Genomic DNA, 22470 nt, shown 5'->3' with positions numbered 1-22470 from the left:
CTAAAGTCCACCAATGTTTTCTAAAAGACATTTTAATTATAAGTAAAATTACCAATTAATTATTTTTTTACACGATCAATTAATTATGCAGTGAAGGGTATACGGTTTATATACAGTGTATAACACTGATTCGATCAAAAATTATCTTCAAAATTTTCGCTATTTATTTGCATGGCAAAAATATTTTAAACAAATTACTAAAATTGTAGTACTACTAGTTTTAAATTTAAATTGTCTTTTTGTACACGACTTAAAATTTATTATAATTAATAAATTAAAGTTAAAAAAAAAACATCGCCTTATGTTGAAGATAATGTTTGATGAAAAAAATGAATTTGTTGTTGTTATGTTAGTCAGCGTTTAACAGATTAACACTAGGCGAAGTCCTATCTCGTTTACTTTTTTTATTTTTCGATTTCTCCCGCTTTCTGGAACTTGAGGATGAATCACTCGGTGACGATCCATTGGAATGGTCTTGAAGCATGTCTCTTAGCGAAATCATATCGCCGTCTTCTTCCCCTTCGATATCCACGGTATCCGAAGATTCCGTTTCGTTGTTCTTCTTTGGTGTACCTATCTCAAAAAAAGAAACGACAGAAACGTAATAATTACATTTTTTTCACTAAAATTAAAATCAAATCGTTTTTAATGTTTTTTGAAGGAAAATACCTTTTCCTTTTTTACTTCCGTTTCGATCTTTTTTCTTCCGACTACGTTTCTCGTTCGAATTCCAATCCGCGTCGTCCTCATCGTCACTTCCTAATCCGGAAAATGTTGAGTTTTCACGTTCTTTATTATTATTAGTGACCCTTCGTACGTTTCTTGAACGACTTCGTCCCATTCCCATACAACTTTCCAAGTGTGGGGCAAATCTAAGAATATTCTTTTAACATCTTTTTCTCTTTTTTCCAGAATTTTGTTTATTTAAAAATATTTTTGTATTTGTAATAATTTTGAATAGGTTTTTCAGACATCTTTATTTAAAAAAAAAAATATACAAGAAAAAAAATAAATAAATTAAAAAAATTAAGCAGCTTTTATTTCTATAAATTTCTTAATCTTAAACTTCATTAATATTGTTATCACCTTAATGCAGCAACTTGTCTATCACAAATTGGACAAACACAGTCTTCCGTTTTCTTTAAATTGTGATTCCCAAAGATGTCGACGTGCGAAGGTAAAGGTTCCATTTTCTCAGGCGATTTATCCCTATCTAAATTAAAAGTTTTCGTGTAATGTTTCCGATGGGCATCGAACAATATCCCTAAAGTAACTTGATCGATCATCGAATTAATTAATTTCTCAGTAAGTGTGCGCAACTGAACCGGGTCATTAACTACATCTTTAATATCTTCATACTTAATTATTTCATTGTTTACTTGCTCTACCATCCTTGAACACCTTAAAAACCAAATTAAAAAACAATTTAGTTCACTTCATTTTGCTCACCGCTATACAATTACGTAACTTTTGATCGACACCGTACAAGACGTAACATAACCTCGAAATGCGGCGAATAAAAGTTGAAAAAAATCACTTACAATTCATCGAGTCCGTGAAGTTTTCGTTATCGTACTTTTAATTATTGAGGTAGTGGATTTCTTTTGAGCCGGAATCGTAAAAATTAATAAAAAATATCACGATTCTCAAATAGTGTAGTTTAGAAAGGTAAGTTGTGCAACACAGCCATCATAACAACTGACAAAAACGGCGCACGCAACGGCGGGAAAAATGCGAATTTGAATTGTTGACTAGTTTCCATGGCGATGGATTAGAACGATGTATACATGACCCGCAGTAAACTTGGTGATTAGTAGGTTTTTTATTGGAAAAAATATCCGCAAATTAATCTTTATTTCGTTTACAGGTGCGGAAAATCACGGAAAATGCAGGGAGAAGAAGAAAACGGTTGGGTTTTTGATTCTTTGGTGTGTTTTTTGAATGGACCGGTTTGGAGCGCTCCATTAGAAAGTTTTATTGAGGAAAACTCTTTAAGTAAGAAATATTTTTAGTAAATTTAATAGATAGGCATATATTAAGATTAGCTGTCCCTCTTAAAAATCGATGAATTTTTTTTTAATCGGTAGGAAATGACTCAAAAGATGTGTTAATGATAAAAAAAAAGTGCGGAAAAGTGTAGTACTTACCGAAAAATCACTTTAAAGTTGCGATTTGACGTTTCTTTTTGGAAGTTAAAAGCAATGTTAAAATTGCATTTTCGTATTAAATTCTAACCTGAAATTGTTTAATTTATACCCACGCACAAAATAAAAAGTTATTTTCACTAAACTTGTTGAGATTACAACATATTTTCGGATGAAAACCTTGTTTCTTAGGCCATCGATGCAGAACGATAATTAAATGGCGTTAGATAGAATTGTTTCTACCAAATGTGTATTAATAGACTTTGTGTTAATGGATTGTGTATCAATTGATCTGTCAAATGACTGAAAGCTCTTTGCAATCTTTATGTTGTAAATATAAATGATAAATAAGTATAGTAGCTTATTTAATAGTAGTTTAGTTAAATTAAAAAAGACATGGTTACAAAATAAAAATAAATAAATAGCCCGTGTGACGATAGCAACAAACTGTGTATTTAACCAAATGACAATTACAACTGACAACACAAGCAATGTTAACCATGTATTTTCTCGTATTAAATCCTAACCTCAATTATACCCACGCACTAAATAAAAAGTAATTTTCACTAAACTTGTTGAGATTACAACATAATTATTCATAATGACACCTATGTGAAGTTAGTCCCCAATTAAACAGAATTTTACATGTATAGTATTTTAATTATAACATGAGAACCAGTGAACCGATTTCGATAAACAATGTCTCATTCGAAAGCTTAATCCTTGGCCAATACGAATCTTCCAACAACAAATTTTTATCCGCAATTTCCTATCTATTTTATTAGCTGATATCTTTCTTATTATTAGATATAGCAGAACACTAAATGCACCATATGAAAGCTTGATTCTTTCTTTATGAAATCGTCGGTCCTCAACACAACTTTCTTACATATTTGATATGAGGAAAACTATAGAAGTATATCATGAAGTTATAGACTTACACAAGGACGTTTTTGGTCAAAAAATTACCAAATTCACACGTTTTAGCTACTTTTAAACATTGTTGGGATCAATAACTTTCTTATATCACCAGGAAAAACTCTATAACCAAGCAGCGATAGCCGCGTGTTATACACCATTAGAAAGAGCAGCAAATTGTAGATAAGATAGATCTATACTTCTATAGTTTTCCCAATATCAAATAAGAAACTTGTTTAAAGGAATAGTAATTAAACGTTTTTGCGTGTAGGGATGTATATTAAGGGCGATTTAAGCATGACGCCGATAGACCCATTTACCAACGAAAACCCGGGTTAAGATATAATGAATTTAAAGAGCGCTCTTTCCGAGTGTGATAAATGTGATAATAGTTTTTTAAACATCGGTTTGATAACAATTGCACAAAGGCTTGAAGTTTGGTAATTTTAAGCTATTTAATCTAAGTACAGAGCCACCGCTTTGTAGTTTAAGTACAGATTGATCTTAGTATTAACTTATCGACAGACAAAGACCGGTTTTAGATAGAGAAAGAATCTCTAATTATTATCTCGAATTATCTCCAATAATAAGAAAGATATCAGCTAAGAAAGTAGATAAAAAATTACGGATACAAGTTTGTTGCTATCGGACAAATGTGGAGGAGGCTGAAAACTAGAAACATAAAACTAAAGAAAATTCCAATATTTTTCAGCACCACATAAAGACTGAACATAATTTAAATTATGGACGAGTTGAGCTTCTTCATTCGTGTAACAAATTATAAAGATAATAATAACTATCTACTTATGAATGAACAAGAAAAAAATCTCTCGCGAAGTAATTTCAATGGCTGTACGCACATAATTAGTAAATTTTGAAATCGGGCATTTCCACCTTCGCATTCATTGCAGATCATACTTTCTACCGAGATTTTGATGACTAAAATTGGTCAATTAGTTACGGAGATAATTGATGTGTTTAATTAATTCGTTTGTTATGTTTTAATCAAAATCCTTAAATATTTCGAATCGGGCATTTCGACAACAGCATTCAGCCAGACACAAACTTTCGATTGAGATATAAAACATTAAAATCCGTCAAACTGTTCTCTAATTATAGTCGATTTAGTTTAAATTAAAAATTAATTAATAGCACGAGCGTTCACACGTGCATAAACAACGAGCCGAAGATGGTGTCATTCCGAGGGCTGTATAAACTTAGCGGGAGAGAATTGAAATCAAGCATTTTGTGATTTCGATAGAAGACACTATAACGAATCGAGTGACGTATAGATTTTGATCATCGGGTACATCGTTTACGAGTTATCACCACTTAAAGAAGGTCAATTTTGTGTTATTTTCGTGTATCTTCGCATTATTTTGACGTTTTAGCGAAATTCGAAAGAGTTTTCAAATTTTCACGGGCATTTCCACTTTCGTATTGGCCAAGGATTAAGCTTTCGAATGAGACATTATTTATCGAAATCGGTTCACTGGTTTTCATGTTATAATCAAAATACTATACATGTAAAATGCTATTTAGTTGGGGGCTAACTTCACATAGGTGTTATTATGAATAATTATGTTGTAATCTCAACAAGTTTAGTGAAAATAACTTTTTATTTTGTGCGTGGGTATAAATTAAACAATTTGAGGTTAGGATTTAATACGAAAATACATGGTTAACATTGCTTGTGTTGTCGGTTGTAATTGTCATTTGGTTAAATGCACAGTTTGTTGCTATCGTCACACGGGTTATTTATTTATTTTTATTTTGTAACCATGTATACACATGTCTTTTTTAATAACTATTTTAATTTAAGCAAACTATTATTAAATAAGCTACTATACTTATTTATCATTGATATTTACAATTTAAAGATATTTTAGTCGTTTGACAGATCAATTGATACACAATCTATTAACATAAAGTCTATTAACACACATTTGGTAGAAACAATTCTATCTAACGACAGGTAATTGTCGTTATGCGTTTATAGCCTAAGAAATAAGGTTTTCATCCGTAAATATGTTGTAATCTCAATAAGTTTAGTGAAAATAACTTTTTATTTTGTGCGCGGGTATAAATTAAACAATTTCAGGTTAGGATTTAATACGAAAATGCATATTTAACATTGCTTTGAACTTCCAAAAAGAAACGTCAAATCGCAACTTTAAAGTGATTTTTCGGTAAGTACTACACTTTTCCGCACTTTTTTTTATCATTAACACATCTTTTGAGTCATTTCCTACCGATTAAAAAAAAATCATCGATTTTTAAGTGGGACAGGTATTCTTTAATTATTCCAATAGATATACACTACTCTCCAAAATTATCGCACCACCTAAATTATGCATTAAGTTTAAAGGTATTTTTTTTTTGAATCAACGCGCAACGGATGGATTTTGATAATTCTTTCTTCATGGTATAGGTTGATTTTTAAGGAAGAAATGTGTTGATGGTTTCTGACAATTGTCAACGTTTTACCCATATACGGGGTGTAAAAAGAAATTTATGTTTTTTCTTCTAATTTTGCAACACCCTGTGGAATTTATCAGAAAGAACCGCTACATTCCATTTACATTACGTTAGAATGGCAACCCTTCTCTACATTTTCGTTCAAGTATCATCTCGATATCTCTTTTATCAAGGAAGATACACAAGTTTAAATGTAACGAATTTTTATTAACATTTTAAACAAGTAGGTGAAAACTAAAAAACACTACATAATCCTTAATCAATTCTCTCAAAATCACCTAATAACGTGTATTTCCGCCTCTCTTACGTATCACTTCTTCACAGCGACGAGGCATACTTAAATTAATCAAGCGTCGAATTTGATCTTGATCAATTGCATCCCAAACCTCTCTTACCATCCTCTCAACGTCGCACAGTGGGGTATTTTGAAGATTTACGCGGCCAAAAATATTTTTTCACTTTACTCAACTCTAAAAGTATTTATATAGGCTTTTTATAGTGTTTTATAAGTTTTCTATTAAATCTTGATAACAAATGGGCTATCCTGCAATATTAAAGTTCACGAGAACTATCAGTTCTTCATCGCTTGAAAAACGTAGACAAATCAAAGTTATATTAACTACTATAAAACAATAAATAAACATCGAAACGCATAAGAAGTTGTTAACTAAATGATGATACTGAAGAAAATGATGTGTTAAACGATTTTTCGTGCACAGACAGATTGTCATTTTCATCTGAAAAATCTTGTCCTTCTGTATAAGATGCAGCACAAATTAACATTGCTGTCGTTTCTTTTAAAAATGGTTTGTTTTTTTTTTGGGAGATTTGGTCGCATTGCTGTTATGAACGGGTCTGAAGTTAATAATAGTCGATTAATTACAACGTGATTACAGGATTCTCTTAAGAATTTTCGAGCATAATTTAACCTATAAAATCTAAAATGTTTGTTTCGGGCTTCTGACGCTTCTTCGGATAACTGGCCAATCGGAAGTAACGCGCTTTCTATAACTGCTGCTCCGTGAACAAGTATTTTGTGTAATGTAGGAGTCATCGCATGCCAGGGGTAAAGTTTAACATAGGCTCGGCAGTTTCCTTCGCGTATGCAGCAAAATAATCTGAAGAGACTTTAAATCCACTCGAGGTGGTTTCTAGGATTACTTTTAACCTATATATTAAGTTAACATCAATTCCTGTAATTTCTGTTGCTAGCTCATGGTCCGAAAAAAATCTCCTACTTGTGTTGCCATCATTACTGTTACCGAAACCCGGTTTAGGTACATCTACGATCAAGCCCATCTTTTCTCGAAAATTCTTTTGTATTTCTGTTTTTCTTTTCTTTATTACAGCTTTCTCAGTCTCTACCTTTATTTGCCATTTTTTTACAGGTAACTTGTAAGAAAGATGTAAAATCGATTCAAATAGTCTTATTCGGGCATGTAACACAGAAAGACCAAAACCAAGTGCCTCCGTTTTATCTTCTGTTTTTACGTTCAAAACATTAAATTTTTTGAGGTTAAAACACAGATATAACATCTCATGGTAGAAGTAGTGCCTGTAATAGCATTGCAGACTTTTCCATCTACCATGGTTAGCATCATTGTGTGTTTAACTGAATAACTTTTGTTAGAGAGTGTAACTGTAGAATTTTGTAATAAATCTATTTCATTTTTAATATATTTGATCTCTTCTTTAGTTAAGTCAGTGGTTTCTTTACTAAATCTTATCTTTATAGGGCGACAATAACGGGGTGAGGATGGTTTTGGATTCTGCCAGATGACTTTATTGTTCATAGAGCTACTAAGTTGAAGGGGTACAAACGAACTCTGGAATAAGTGCGCATCAGTGGCAGATTCATTTACAAACTTTTGTTTGTATTGAGATGTTGTGCCCCATCACATCCCCACTTGCTCATTAAAACCAACGAATCCCTCTCGAATTTCTGCAAAGATTGCACTACTTCTTCTAGATGCTTAAGAAGGCGCGTGGCAGTACGATCCATTAAATTTTGAATTTTTATTTCGGCACAAGTTTCGGTAACCTTGTAAGCTTTCTTATCAGGATAACATTCCTGTTTTGCTTTTTGTAGTACGCTATAGCAGGGATATATGTTTTTACTGTAACTTCTTATTACCTCGTACTGACTTCTGGAAAGTTTTTGATTTTTGTAGCTCCCTTTGGTGAACTGGTGATATTTTTAAACATCAGTGAAGCATCTCTTTTTCCACTGACTCTTAACTTCGACTGAGCGGCAGAAGTAAGGACATTTAAGTCGGTAGATTGACGTAACTTTTCAGTTTTTCTTCTTTTGCTTCTATCACTTAATTCATCAAACGGCTTTATCGGTCGTCCTACTTGCTTTGAAATGTTTGCCTTCGGAACGGTGAATGTTCCAGCAAGCCATTCTTCATTTTTTTTCAAAAAAAGCTTCTCTTTTCGTAATGCTGCAGCCCATCGTTTGTTCATTTCAGATTTAAATCTTGAAAAATTTTGCTTTATATTTTTCGCCTGCTGGTCCGAGGAGTCTCTCAAAAGATGATTTTCCAAAAAAATCAATTTATCGTTGATATTATTTAAATCCTGACGCTGCATAAGAGTAAATAATTCTTTCCTAGTCATCATTTTTACATTAGAAGTTCCTAAAGAAATCAATCAATCAAAGACTTATAGAACTTAATTTCTATCTCGTATATATAGATAACACTGATAGACTAATAATGGTGTTGCAGTGTGTACGAAAAAAATTATTAATAATTATAATTAATAATATTTCAGAATTGAAAGATTACTCTCAAAAATTCAAAATAAAAACTTTAAATCGTTAAAAGGTTACATAGAAAACTATAAGACCTTTGTCACAAACGAAACTACATTAATATTCCATAATTCGTGTTTGAATTAGATAGGCGTCAAACACAAGTTGTTTTCGAAGTAATTGCGCGTTTTTCAAGAAATAAACACATGTTCTCTTCTTCTAATCTATTACTGTCTGGAATCCTAATCTTTCTCACCACACAATACTTTAAAAAATCCATTGTACAAATAAAATTACAATAAAATATTTAGATCGGCTGTATGTACTAAGTATATGTTAACAGTTAAGACTTGATCATTTGAAAATTCGCAATATTTCACAGACAGAAATATAGGTACCGTAATGTATAAGGCCTGAGCAATCTAATGAATGTATAATCAAAGCCGGGAAACGTCGGGAAATGTAACTAATCAATTTAAACATTAAAAAAGAAAAATTACAAGAAAAAACTCTTCCTCACAACACTATATTTTAGTAAATACAAGGGTTATCGCAACAAAACACCGTAGAAAGGAAAGAAGCTTACCTAGTTTATCACAATCCATGATATTCAGTTAAATATTTACACTTTCAAATAAAAAAATTATATCTAATGGACTTATGCAAAAGGTTGAAGTAATTATTCGAGTTATTTAACCAACTTTGAGATAATAATACGGACGATCGGGATGTACAAGAACGAAAACAATCGTTGTATGACACGTGTATGACATTAAACTTATTATGTCAGATGTTACTTTTTTCGAGGTTCAACTTTTTAAAATCGAATTTTGGCCGCTTAGATTGCCGAAATACCCTATGTGCGTCGCACAGTGGGGCCAAACAAGGAAAAATGTGGAAAAAAGTTTTAATTTGATTGATTTCGTGGCGGAGGGGTTTAAATAGGATTAATAATAATATAATAACACATTACAATAAATATTTATATAGATATGAGTTATCAATCAGATTCAGATTCTGGAGAAGCGTCAATATCCGTTTCGTCCTCGATATCTTCCGTTGGAATTAAAATCATTAAACTTCTTTGTCGGTAACTTTCTTTCTTTTCGGTTTGTCTGTAATACTTGATATATATGGATCAGAGTTAATAAGCAAGCGACGAAGTACATCTTGATTTGTTTTTTCACGAGACATTTTTCGTGAGTATGATTCTCGAACTTTTTAAAAAATTTTGTTGTTTGCCTCTTGTGCTTCTTCACTCAACAATCCTATGGGCAACCAGAAATTCGAAATTACGTCTGCACCATGTATTAATATTTTGTGTACTGTTGGGGTCATTGGATTCCAAGAATATTTTTCAACATATAATTTTGCCGTTTCCAACGTATAATTTTTAAATTTTTCTATATTGATAGTATGTCCACTTGCTAATGTTTGTAATATAATTTTGAATCGTTTTATTAAATCTATAGAAACTCCAGTAATTTCTGCAGATTTTTCGGGGTTCATGAAAAAACGCCTTGACGTATTACCATCATTCGTGCTCCCAGACATTTGTTTTGGTTTATCGACAATAAGACCGAGTTCCTGTTTAAACCTAGCTTGAATTTTCTTTTTAGTCTCAGCAACAATGTCTTGATTTTCTTTTCCACGCGCTTGCCATTTCTTTATAGGTAATTTATAGGAAATGTGTAAAACACATTCAAAAAATCGAATCCAAGCGTGCAGTGTTGACAAACCAAAGTCAAAAGAATCTTTTTTAATTTCAGCTGTTTTTGCCTTTTCAATGTCATTAAAATCTTTTGATGTTAATCCGCAAATATAACAACGTTGTGTAGATGTCGTATCTGTAAGTGTATTGCAAATTTTTCCGTCTACCATTGTAAAAACTAGTTGATGAGTTATTTCGACATTCGCTTCATCCATATAATATTTTGTCGGTTTTAATTCTTTTATTTGTTGATCTATGTATTCTTTCTCCGTTTTAATCAATTCTGTTGTTTCGTGCGCAAATTGAAACCGAATAGGCCTACAAAATCTGGTTGATGAGCATTTGTATTTTGCCACAAGATAAGCGCATTCATTGTCAAACGTAACGGTACCATTGACGCAATAAAAATGTTGGCATCTGACGCTTCCGGGTTCGTCCAAAATTTTTGTTTATACTGTGCTTGGGACGATCCGTCAAATTCCCATTTTGAAATTAAACAAAGTTTGCTGTCTATTGATTGCAATAGATCTTGTTGTGCTTCCAAAATACGAATTATGGTGTGATCCAATAGTCCTTGCAATGTCACCTCTGCCATTGTTTCTGAAACAATTATGTATTCTTCTAATGGATAGCATTCTTTTTTTGCAAGTTGAATTTCTTTGTAAGAAGGAAATCGCAATGAATCTTTCTTGCGTATTTTATTATATTGCTCTTTGGTAAGAGTGGCATCAACAAATAAAGAAAGTGCTTCGTTTCGTGGAAGTTTTTGAGGAATTACACCTTCTAGGGATTTTCGGTATGCAGACTTGTACCTACATCGTAAAAGGTATAGTATAAAAAAATGAAAAGAAAATATTTTTGCAAACAACTATTGTTTTTAACCCAGATAAAAAATCATCTAATAGATAAGTTTTTATATCTGGGTTAATACATCTTAATTAGGTGAATGAACAAAACAACTATACTTGCTGGCTCGCGCTGGAGACGTGGTTGTTATATCTTTCAGTACGCTTGCAGCATCGCTCAATCCAGATGAACGAAGACTCATCTGAGCCGCATAAACCAGCTCATCAGAATCATGGGAAGCACGTATTATTTCGGTTTTTTGCCGTTTGGATCTTTCACATACATCCGCAAAAGATTTTGTTGGTCTTCCTAACTTTTTCTGCCCCGGTTCTTTACAATAAATAGCAAATCCTATGGAAGTATTTAGCCAATTCTCATTTTCCTTCAAAAATCTATCTTCTTTTCTTTGAGACTTTTGCCATCTACTTTTAAAATCCGATGCAAAATGAGAAAGTGTCTTTTTCATTTCTGGAGTAATATCCATATCCATAGGATATTTCGTGAAGTTTTTAATGCACTGTTTCAGTGAGTTCAGTTGTTCATCCAAATTTTTCTCATGAGAACTCCTCATTTCGTAAACGAGAGTACGTCGTAGGACAGAGATAAATAAACCGGATGCTAAATAATTAAACAAAATCGTTTTATAGTATACTGTCTTTTAAGATGAGTATTTTGGAACACATTAATTTATTCCCATGTTCATTTTTAAATTGAATCCTTTTAAACAATAAATTTAAAACGTAGCGATAAGTATATTTTGAATTTAGTATCTAACATGGCATTATTAATTTTATTATAGCGTTGCATGTTGTTCCGTGTTCCGTAAGAAAAGAAAGTCCGTAGATATTTGTTTATATAAAATGGCGCAAATATGCGCAAACTTTTTTGGTTGATTATGAAACTACATTAGTCACTTTATGTTATAGAGGAAAAATTTTGACCGGATATCATCCGGAAGGTTATCAAAAGTCAACCTTAACATTTTCTTATACGTCAGTACTTATAAAATTAAAATTATAGTAAAAAGGTAAACAACTAACCTTTAGGTTGATTTTCCATCGCAAAATAAATAATAATAATAAATCGCCACACAAAGAAATTATATAATAGTATATTGTTTTATATGGAAGAGAAGCAGTGCTTTTTATGGCGTGGTCTGTCGCTTAGCGACGAACGCAGTGAGTCGCTAATGACAGATGAGCCGTTAAAATTGTGGCGTGTCCGACAGTTTGCCGGACGAACGAAGTGAGTCCGGCAATGACGGACCAGCCACAAACGAATCTGCTTCTCTTCCGAATAAAACATAGTATTTTTTCTTCAAACGTTGCAAATAATACGGCGCTAAAGTGAAATGTTCTTCAACGTTATGGCGCTAAAGTGAAATTTACTTTAGCGCCATAACGCTGAAGTACTTTTTTGCTATGTTGATCTTAGCAACCGTCGTTATGCAACAATGACTTACTTCTACCGCGAGTAAACACGACAACAAAGTTGTCATTTAATGACGTTTGAAGAAAAAAATATTTTGAAACCTCTATATAATTTTTACTGATTTGTAATAATAAGTCAAACTTTCTACTGTTATATCCGGAGCACCAGCGATCCCTTTGATATTTTTATTGTTGAGTAGGGTATTTAGGTTATGTACCTGCATGTTGTCATAGAAAATTGGCCATAAATATGAATTATATTTTTCGACTTTTTTCCAACTTTTCATTGCTTTGGCCCCACTGTGCGTCGTCCAAAACGATAGGTGGTGGATGTCGCCCCCTTAACTGACGATCAATATTATCCCATAAATTCTCTATTCTCAACTTCATCCAAATAGTCACGGACCGTATAGGCAACATGAGGTCTTGCATTGTCATGCATTAATAAAAAATTATTTCCTGTGTAGGAGCAAAGGGTACCACGCGTTCCGATAAAATGTCTGTAATATACCTTTCACCTGTTAATGAACCTCTTCGCAAAGAAACAAGGTCTGTTCGTGCTGTAAGCGAAATTCCACCCCAAACCATTACAGATCCTCCATTGAATAAAGTTGTCGGTCGTATGTTGCACTGTGCATAGCGTTTATTGGGCCGTCGAATTACTCTTAAACGTCTATCTGAGCTGTATAAACAAAACCTTGATTCATCTGTGAACAGTACATGTTCTCAGTCATCAGCATTCCAGTCAAGATGTTCTCTGGCAAATTGCAATCTCCTTCTACGATGATTTGCGTTTAAATTTGATGCTCTGGCAGGAGTCCTTGCATGCAAATCACCTTCGGCGAGACGCCTTTGTACAGTGTTAGTACTAATTCGAATATTATGAACATCTGCTACTTGTATCTGTAAGTTTCTCATTGTAACAAAACGTTCCCTTAAAGCACGAAGTCTAATAAAACGATCTTGGCGTAGTGTTGTGACTCTCCTCCTTCCTTGTCCAGGTCGTCTTGTATGATCATTTGTCTCTTGAAATCGTTGAACGGCACGTGATATTGTTGTATGAGAAACTCCTAATCTCAAGCCTATTTCACGATAACTTAGTCCTTCATTGGCTAAAGTAACTGTCTCAACACACTCATCGCGGTTTAAATGTCTTGAAATACGGTCCATGTCAAATAAACACTTAAACACTTTTTTTAAATAGCTTAAGTTTAATTTCCCTGTGAACAGTACAGAGTGTCCCAATTTCGATGTCCACATAGGCTATCTCCGAAACTAAAAGAGATAGAAAAAAAGTAGCTTACATGTCATAATCTCGTTTTTCGAGAAAATGCTAATGCCGAAAACTCCGAACAGCTATCGTCTTTTGTTTTCGCCCTATCGGCAAAAAGTAAAAATTTTGCGAAAACGACAATCGCGAATATCTCACTTATTATCAAAGATGGAGTATTATAAATAAAACATTATATGGGCAACTTTTTACGAAGAATTCAGTGGCGTAAGTAGAATTTTTTTCACACCTATTATTTTCGAGATTTTAGACGTAACTCTATTTCTTTAAATGGAAACCATAGTTGGCTATGACCTAAAATAATTTGTTATTTCCTTCTGATAACAAATATATATATAGTTTGTAGGGTATATTTCTTATAGTTATTGAATAATTAACAAAAATTCATTTTGTTCTATCTAAAATTAATGTATGTATTTAAAAGTTAATGTTGCTATGGTGATAACCATACATACTATGATGGAACATAATGTATCAAATAATTGCCAAAGTTTATATTTAAAAATTCGAGTTAGGTGTCAAAGTATAACAAAACTGAATAAAACTTTACAATGAATTTCGAAAATTATGAAAATGTAACATGATGGAATGCTATATGTTATCAGATAAGAATGCGACGTTAACCGCGGAATTATATTTCACAAGGTATCCGGAAAGAAGACAACCGCACGTAAGAACCTTCAGCCGGTTAGCAGAAAATTTAATAGATTTTTGGTCCACGTGCAAAAACATACCAAAATGGCCTGCAAGAGGATGAAGTCAATGTGTTGGCTTCACTTGCGATAAATCCATCAACATCTTGCAGAGAAATTGAACAAGACGTCTGACTCAAAAGCCGCTGCTCCCCAATATGAAAGAAAAATATGTATAAACCATGCAAAGCGGGGCTAACTCATTATTTAGGTGCCGGAGATGTTAATCTAAGATTAGAATTTTGTAGATGATATTTAGAAAAATTAAATAAGTCTCTGAGTGTTCAAAGAAACTTGGGATTCAATGTATGGTGTGTCCTTTTAGATAATAGAATGTTAGCATATAGTATCTACCATAAAAACTAAAACTCAGGTAATACCTCAATATATCAAGGTAGCACATTGTGCCTTTGGTCGACAATTTACCATTAAATAAGTCTCAAATGATATATTTTCAATATGACGGAGCACCAGCACATAATGCCAGAGTTGTTAGTGAATTTTTAAATACTACTACAAACTTTGGTAATAATTGGAAACAATGGGCACGCCGGTGTCAACTGTTGAGTTGCTATATTAGCAGTTGCGGCTGAACGATACACTAAGTCAGCGCTGTTACGCAGCAGTTTAGTAAATATCTCAGCGTAAGTAATCTGCGATTAGTTTGTCAGCGGTTGTGAAATTCTAAGTTAGGATTAATATTTTTTGTTTCTCCCCTTTAATTTTGAAAACTGGCAGAACTGTATAAAATGAAATGAGCCTTAAAATCAACATCATCATCCATTATCTCTTGTAATAACACAAAATTTTCAAAAATATTATTGTTGGCCATAGTTTTAGGTTATGCTGAACTACTAATTCTCAATTGCTTGTTCAGCCGATTTCGTTCTGTTGTATTAAAGCTCATACAACTAGCTGACTGATTTAATTCAACTGTTGACACCTGCTGAACGTACCCAATGTTTTCCATCATGGTATGGTTATTACCATAACAACATTAAGTTTTAAATACATACAATAGTTTTAGAAAGAACAAAAAAAATTGATACATTATGTTCCATCATAGTATGTATGGTTATCACCATAGGAACATTAACTTTTATATACATACATTAGTTTTAGATAGAACAAAATGAATTTTTGTTAATTATTCAATAACTATAAAAAATATACCCCACAAACTATATATATTTGTTATCAGAAGAAAATAACAAATTATTTTAGGTCATAGCCAACTATGGTTTCCATTTAAAAAAATAAAGTTACGTCTAAAATCTCGAAAATAAAAGATGGGAAAAGAATTCTACCTACGCCACTGAATTCTTCGTAAAAAGTTGCCCATATAATGTTTTATTTATAATACTCCATCTTTGATAATAAGTGAGATATTCGCGGTTGTCATTTTTGCAAAATTTTCAGTTTTTGGCGATAGGGCGAAAACAAAAGACGATAGCTGTTCGGAGTTTTCGGCATTAGCGTTTTCTCGCAAAACGAGATCATGACATGTAAGCTACTTTTTTTCTATCTCTTTTAGTTCTCGGAGATAGCCTATGCGGACATCGAAATTGGGACACCCTGTACAGGCTGTCCAAATTTCGATGGGTTTTTAGGGTATCTCAGTTGTTATGAAAGATGGAAAGTTGCGGTTTTCGCGAACCTGAGCTACTTTTTTGTGAAACTTACAATGCCGCAAACCAAATTTTCATAGTCCTTTTTGTTTTTGATATACCTACCGTAGATATGCCATAGATTTCAGTCATAGATTTTAAACTGAAAAAAATTCTTGATCGGGGTATTTAATCGATCTAATTTCAACGGCATCGCCGGTTCATGGTCGCCTCTTGTTTCAAATTCGAAAAGAAAATTTTCCTAACCATTTCCTATAGTCCGGGAAAATCGACTTTCTCAAAATTCGGCCTGTTCGGACCTTTTAATCGATCTAACTTCAACTGGCCTCTTACTTCAGAATCAAAAAAAAATTTCCTAACTGTTTCTTATATTCCGGAAAAATCGATTTTCTTCAAACATAAGCAAATTTCGGCCTGTTCGGGGTTTCTAATCGATCTCATTTCAACGGCATTATATTCCCGATCGCTTCTTGCTTCAGAATCAAAAAGAAAATTTTCCTAACCATTTCTTATATTCCGGGAAAATCGTTTTTCTTCAAATAATCGCAAATTTTGGCCTGTTCGGGGTTTCTAATCGATCTAATTGTGACAATGGCTCTGGACGACTAGCCATATCTGGAATTTATTTATTTATTTAAATGGGACGCAAACAGGGTTAACCCCCAGCGAAGCGTCCTCTATACAAATTGATGACGGATTGTCGGACTTAATTGTAAATTAATGATTTGAGAAAAAAAACAAAATAAAACAAAACAAGAAAAAAATGTAGTACTAACAAGAAAAATTAAATTCTAATGACCTGAGACATTAACGCCCACGCCACGCAAAAACCGCTTAAACGCAGCCAGTGAGGTGTTGAACATATCAATATTTCCACAGTGAGAGTCAAATGAATGCATTAATCTCTGAAGAGGTGAATTGAAGCAGGCATTTGTATTCGAACGATCAAGTCTAAACATCAGACCACCCCTAGTCCGGTAGGGAGGAACGTAAAAACGTAACCCACCAACCAATTCAGGCGAATTAATGAAGCCATTGCAAAGTTTAAAAATAAGCAGTAAATCGTAACACAGCCTCCTCTGTTGCAGTCTCTGAAAACCCAGCACCCTGCACCGCATAAAGTAATCGCAATAAGGTAAATTTGTTTTATAAGATAGGTACCGCAAAAAACGACGTTGAACCGCTTCGATACCGTTAATGTAAACGTGGTACTGGGGATTCCAGACGGTGGAGGCATAGCTAAGTACACTGTTCACGTGCGTTAAATACAGCAATCTGATGCAATTAATATTTGTGAAAGGGCGGCAGGTTCGAATCACGAAACCCAACCTCTTCAGAGCTTTGGAAATAACGGATTCCACAAGTAAATTAAACGATAATTTGTTATCAAGAGTAACCCCCAGATCGCTAATACGATCAACCGATTAAATGTCCGCACCACCCAGCCTGTAGGGAAAATTCAGAGGGTAGCGATTGCGAGAGAAAGTAATTTTATAACATTTATCGTAGTTTAGGAAGAGGTTGTTATCAGCGCAATATTTGTGGAACCGGTCCAGATCTGCCTGAAGTTTAATACAGTCGGAGTTAGATGATAAATCCAAAAAAATTTTGCAATCGTCAGCATAAAGCAGAAATTTAGAATGTTCAAAACATGCCAGAACATCATTAATGTATGCCAAGAAAAGAATGGGACCGAGGTGGCTACCCTGGGGAACCCCAGAAGTGACCCGTTGATAAGCAGACACACAATTGCTGATTCGAATCGCCTGGTAACGGTCACTGACGTAGGAACCCAACCACGCTAAAAGACCCGGAGGAATGTCAAGCAGTGACAACATTCTTATTAAGATGTTGTGATCGATTTTATCGAAGGTCTTACTAAAATCGGTGTAGATAGCGTCCACCTGGCAAGATCGGTCGAAAGCACGATGAATAAAATTTGTATAGGTTATTAAATTGGTCTCGACCGATCTACCAGGCAGAAAGCCATGCTGCTCAACGATCATGAAGGGCTTCAGAATATATAATAATTTCGGGTAAATTATTTTTTCAAAAATTTTTGAAGGTAAAGACAAACATGCAAGAGGGCGATACTGGGATACGTCGTAACGGTCACCAGACTTGGAATGTCTATCAAAATATTGTCTCCGACAGAGACTGGTGGAAATTTCTTGTTCGAGTTCTCGATCATTTTTCTTGCTTGTTCCTCTAACTCGCGTTTACAGCTTTTTCGAGAAATGCTAATCGCTTTTTATTAGCACAAAAGTGACATAAAGGTATATCGGATGCCGGTAAAGAAGTACATCCTAAGATACTTCTTCATTATATTCCTCATTGCACACTGAACAAACTCTGCAATGTTCCATTACCAAAACTGGTGATAAATTTTCATTGGTGTCTTCGTCTGCTACATTCTCTATGTTTGATTCGACATTTTGGTTAATTTTACGTAAATGCTCTTCAAGTTCTTTTTCGGTCGATAAATTTTGAACTATATCACTTGGTAAGCATGAATCAGCAGTCCATTTTTTTGTGCAATTCCAAACAAAGCTTCGTACGGGCTTCTTTTTATTCCGCTATTTGAAGACCAGTTGACCAACTCGTCGAATTATTATCTCTCATCCAAGCCACCAAACTATTACGGACATCTTGGTTAGCTTGTTCAACAGAGCCTTGGCTTGGAATGTCGTGGTTTTCCGAGAACAATCTTAACGCCATTCCATTTAATGGCTTACGCTTTTATTGGCTGAATCAAAATACTCGTTTATAGGAAAAATAAACTCAACTATCGAAATAAAAGGAAATTATCGAAAATTTGTCACCTTATTCGAGAATTCACGGCCATTGTCACTATGAAGAATGATAGGAGCTCCAATTAAGCAAAATATATCCAAAATGACATCTGCTACTTCTTCTGCTACTACTTTGTTGAATGGTCTTGATAGTTCAAAATATGTGATCTACCTGTGAATAATTATACTAATCTCTTATTAAAACTATTTTCGTTATAGTAATTATTTTACTAGATTTTTTATCAAATTAATTTAAAAGATACATGGGTAGTTAAGTAAATTGAGTTAAAAAGCAAAATATGATTGCAAATTTATTTACTTACTTGACATCGTGAATTGAATTCAGATATCACCATTGGTTTCACGACAGCTCGTTTTCATTTTGCTTTCTTCTTCAGCGCACAACATTCACAGAGGTTTAAATAGATATCAATAATTTGTCGTGTTATGTTACAAAATTTTGGATTTATTTCTACTCCCATCGCTTTTTCCTTTTTATGACCTAATTTTTTATGTGTAGAGTGTAAAATGCCAAATATTTCCTCGATTCTACAAAAGTATTTTAGTTCGGAGTTTGCCGTTGTCTGAATTAGTGTATCATGATCACCAATTGTTAGCATATCAAAACGTTTAATGCGGCGACAATTTTGAGAACAGAAAGCTATTCTGCGTCTTTTCTTTTCCCTTTAGCATTAAACATTTCACGTATTGCAGTTTCGAATTTTGCTTGCATCACTATTATATTTACCGATTTTAAGCTCAGAATAACAAAACAGCAGAAACGCGTACTGTAACAGCAAACGACTGCAAAAATGTTTAGAAATAATTTTGCTGGCTGCAAACTGAAAGCAATCGATTATGGGTAAACATCGAATAGCCACAACACGTTGTGAGCAACCGTGAAATACTCGCAACGCGTTGTGATATACTTTTTGGTGTACACAACGTGTTTTGAGTAAACGTTAAATACTCATAACGCGTTGTAGGTACTTTTTGGTGACCAAAATGCGCAAAATTGGTACATTTCGGCTATTGAGTAAACCTAAATACCCTTAACGCGTTGTGAGTATTTTCCGCTACTCAATGACCGAAGAAATTGCTCGGAACGCGTTGTAATCATTTAAGCTTATCCACAACGCGTTGTAGGTAAAAATTTCGGACAATATCCGAATTCGGGTATTGCGAGTAACAAACCGAACTCCAAATTAACTCAACCACAAAGTAACCATGCTACAAAATGTGGTTTTGATGTCAATTTAGCGTAATTAACGGCGATGTTTAGCGATATTAACAAATAACAAGCCGAATGTAGAAAAAGACCAGGACAGTATTAGAAGATATTAGACGTCGTAGAACGTCAGAGAATTTTAATGATTCGTTCTATATCACCCTGAAACTGGTCACCATATTGTGACGCCTCGGCTGTATCAGGTGATCTTTTGACTAATTAATTTTTAGCTCAGTGATTAAGATTATATTAACCTGAAACTAGTCATCATATTGTAACGCCTCGGCTTTATCAGGTTTATAGGTCTTTTGACTAGTAATGCCGAGGGTTTAGTAAATAACATTATATCTACTGGTTATTTTATTATTGAAACCTGTCATCAAAGAACCACTTGTAATAAGTATGCAAGAGAACAGCAGGGATGGCGAAGATGATAACATTAAGGAAATAAATAATTCAAAGATATTGCTAAAGAGAGTTTTTCGTGTTTTGTAATATACTTGGAGTGCAATTAAATTAAGGTTCCTTTCTTATAATAAATAAGTATATTTCTCGGCATTCTACAAAGATACGCAATACGTGCCTTTTTGTTATTTATCAATCCGTTTGACCATTATTAGTTTGTTACTTTCATCAAGACATAATCATAACTTCATAATGCAAGAGAAATGAAATCAGGTCTTTTATGACCACTAACTAAGGTTGATTGAATAACTATGTACAGGGTGGTTCAAATTCGATGTCCGAATAGGCTAACTCGGAAACTATAAGAGTTAGAAAAAAAGTAGCTTACATGTCATGATCTCGTTTTTCGAGAAACTGCTAATGCCGAAAACCTCATAGCGCTATCGTCTTTTGTTTTTCCCCTAGAGGCCAAAATTGGAAATATCGTAAAACCAGCAAGTGCAATTATCTTCGTTATTATTATAGGTGGAGTATTATAACTAAGACATTATATGGACACTTTTTTATAGAGAATTTCATGACGTAGTAAAAAAAAAAGAAATAGACCGGTCGAACCCTATATTTTTGTAATCAGAAAAAAATAACGAATTTAATAAGCGAATAATCAGTGGTTGTTTCCATTTAAAAAAACGAAAATTGTGATGATATCTCAAAATCTAAAACCGAAAAAATTGTTTTGACTACGTCATCCAATTCTCTATAAAAAAGTGTCCATATAATGTCTTAGTTATAATACTCCACCTATAATAATAACGAAGATAATTGCACTTGCTGGTTTTACGATATTTCCAATTTTGGCCTCTAGGGGAAATACAAAAGACGATAGCGCTATGAGGTTTTCGGCATTAGCAGTTTCTCGAAAAACGAGATCATGACATGTAAGCTACTTTTTTTCTAACTCTTATAGTTTCCGAGTTAGCCTATTCGGACATCGAATTTGAACCACCCTGTATATATGTATCTATCAACAATCTAAACGATTATTCAACACCAAGTTTAGGAAATATTTAAAATATTAGTATAAAAATCTTTTGTTACTAATTTTCATTTTTGTTTAGTTTTTGAACCAACCAACACTGACAATACGGAATATAAAAAAATTTTCAATGATTACAAAAACCTGGTTGATTTCATGTTGGGTAATTTTATGGAAGATATTGGAATTACACCTCAACAATTTGAAAATGCTTGCGCAAGAGGAACTCAGGGAGGAATAACCCTACAATTTGATCAAGTAAAATTAACATTTTTATTTACTCTTTATTTATTAATTTTTGTCATTTTTTTAAGACAATTTTTGAGCAAATATGGGCAGCAAACGATTTCGAAATGTTCAGAAGAATGATGACCCAAAGAAACGTCGAGTTACAACTTCAAGCTCTCGAGTTAATTGAGCAAAAATACGGAATAACTCCAAACGTTTTTGTACCAGAAAAACGCGATGTCGCCCAATCAAGCAGATCAAAAACCCCGGAAATAATTTTTCCCGGAAAATTAGAAGAAGAAATCATGAAAGAAGTCGCCGAATCATTTAAAAAACTTGAAAGCACCCAACAAGAAACCATAAAAGATAATTTGGATTTTCTCGAAGAGAAGCAAATTTTAGAGGAAAAGTTGAAAACTATTGAAAAGTCTTCACCAATACAAGAAAAAAATTTATCTGAAATCGACAATAAAAAAGAAATTGAATCAAAAGCAGAAGAATCGAAAACTGTTTCAAAACCTAGTGTTGAAGTTGATAGTTTGGAAATGAAAAAGAGACAAGAGTATCTTCGCGCACAAAGGGATAAACTGGTTGCTTTGAAGAAAGAGGCAAGAAAGAAGCATCTTCAAGTAGAAGAAAGCGTTGTTGAAACAAAGCAGAAAATTAAAGAGCGGCCAAAATCGGCGAAAAAAGCCGCCGAATCAGTTTTGGATGGACATAAAGTTAATTTGGAACCTCAAGAATTAGCTTTGAGAAAAGCTTTAGTTCAGAAACTAAAAAATGAAGTTATTTCTAAAGCTAATAATTAAATATTTTAATAAGATTTTTTTAAGATATATATTTTTAAATAGGACTATTAATATAAATATGAAGGCTTTAATGGCTGGT

The 22470-nt window shown here is 33.4% G+C and overlaps 2 protein-coding genes across 5 annotated transcripts; one reads left to right on the top strand and one right to left on the bottom strand.

Moving 5' to 3' along the window:
- Positions 1 to 270: 270 nt before the first annotated feature.
- Positions 271 to 1631, bottom strand: LOC111424660 (SAGA associated factor 11kDa). 3 transcript variants are annotated; one of them, XM_023058281.2, is made up of 4 exons: positions 1542 to 1631; positions 1087 to 1401; positions 670 to 872; positions 271 to 573 (listed from the first exon to the last, which is right to left on the bottom strand). In XM_023058281.2, exons 2-4 carry the CDS (start codon positions 1389 to 1391, stop codon positions 350 to 352), a joined length of 732 nt encoding a protein of 243 aa, XP_022914049.1. In that variant the 5' UTR covers positions 1392 to 1401; positions 1542 to 1631; the 3' UTR covers positions 271 to 349. The 3 variants fall into 3 exon arrangements, with proteins under 3 accessions (XP_022914049.1, XP_022914050.1, XP_022914051.1); XM_023058282.2 differs by having other exon boundaries at positions 1450 to 1546; XM_023058283.2 differs by having other exon boundaries at positions 365 to 577.
- A 31-nt stretch (positions 1632 to 1662) lies between these two features.
- LOC111424658 (cilia- and flagella-associated protein 36) lies at positions 1663 to 22461 on the top strand. Of its 2 annotated transcripts, none has more exons than XM_023058280.2 (4): positions 1663 to 1806; positions 1868 to 1995; positions 21437 to 21612; positions 21669 to 22461. In XM_023058280.2, exons 2-4 carry the CDS (start codon positions 1887 to 1889, stop codon positions 22389 to 22391), a joined length of 1008 nt encoding a protein of 335 aa, XP_022914048.2. In that variant the 5' UTR covers positions 1663 to 1806; positions 1868 to 1886; the 3' UTR covers positions 22392 to 22461. The 2 variants fall into 2 exon arrangements, with proteins under 2 accessions (XP_022914048.2, XP_022914047.2); XM_023058279.2 differs by having other exon boundaries at positions 1700 to 1813.
- Positions 22462 to 22470: the final 9 nt, after the last annotated feature.

This window comes from Onthophagus taurus, chromosome 7, assembly GCF_036711975.1.
Source record: "Onthophagus taurus isolate NC chromosome 7, IU_Otau_3.0, whole genome shotgun sequence".
NCBI classification, from domain to species: domain Eukaryota; kingdom Metazoa; phylum Arthropoda; class Insecta; order Coleoptera; family Scarabaeidae; genus Onthophagus; species Onthophagus taurus.
Note: the sequence above shows the minus strand (reverse complement) of the source record. Positions and strands in the feature narration are given on the sequence as shown.

Excerpts from the sequence above, each read along its gene's own strand:
- LOC111424660 (XM_023058281.2), bottom strand. The coding sequence starts at position 1,391 with ATGGTAGAGCAAGTAAACAATGAAATAATTAAGTATGAAGATATTAAA. Across the intron at positions 873-1,086 it reads AGACAAGTTGCTGCATTAAG|ATTTGCCCCACACTTGGAAA; the intron begins GTGATAACAATA and ends GAATATTCTTAG. Across the intron at positions 574-669 it reads CGGAAGTAAAAAAGGAAAAG|GTACACCAAAGAAGAACAAC; the intron begins GTATTTTCCTTC and ends TTTTTGAGATAG.
- LOC111424658 (XM_023058280.2), top strand. The coding sequence starts at position 1,887 with ATGCAGGGAGAAGAAGAAAACGGTTGGGTTTTTGATTCTTTGGTGTGT. Across the intron at positions 1,996-21,436 it reads TATTGAGGAAAACTCTTTAA|TTTTTGAACCAACCAACACT; the intron begins GTAAGAAATATT and ends ATTTTTGTTTAG. Across the intron at positions 21,613-21,668 it reads TAACCCTACAATTTGATCAA|ACAATTTTTGAGCAAATATG; the intron begins GTAAAATTAACA and ends CATTTTTTTAAG.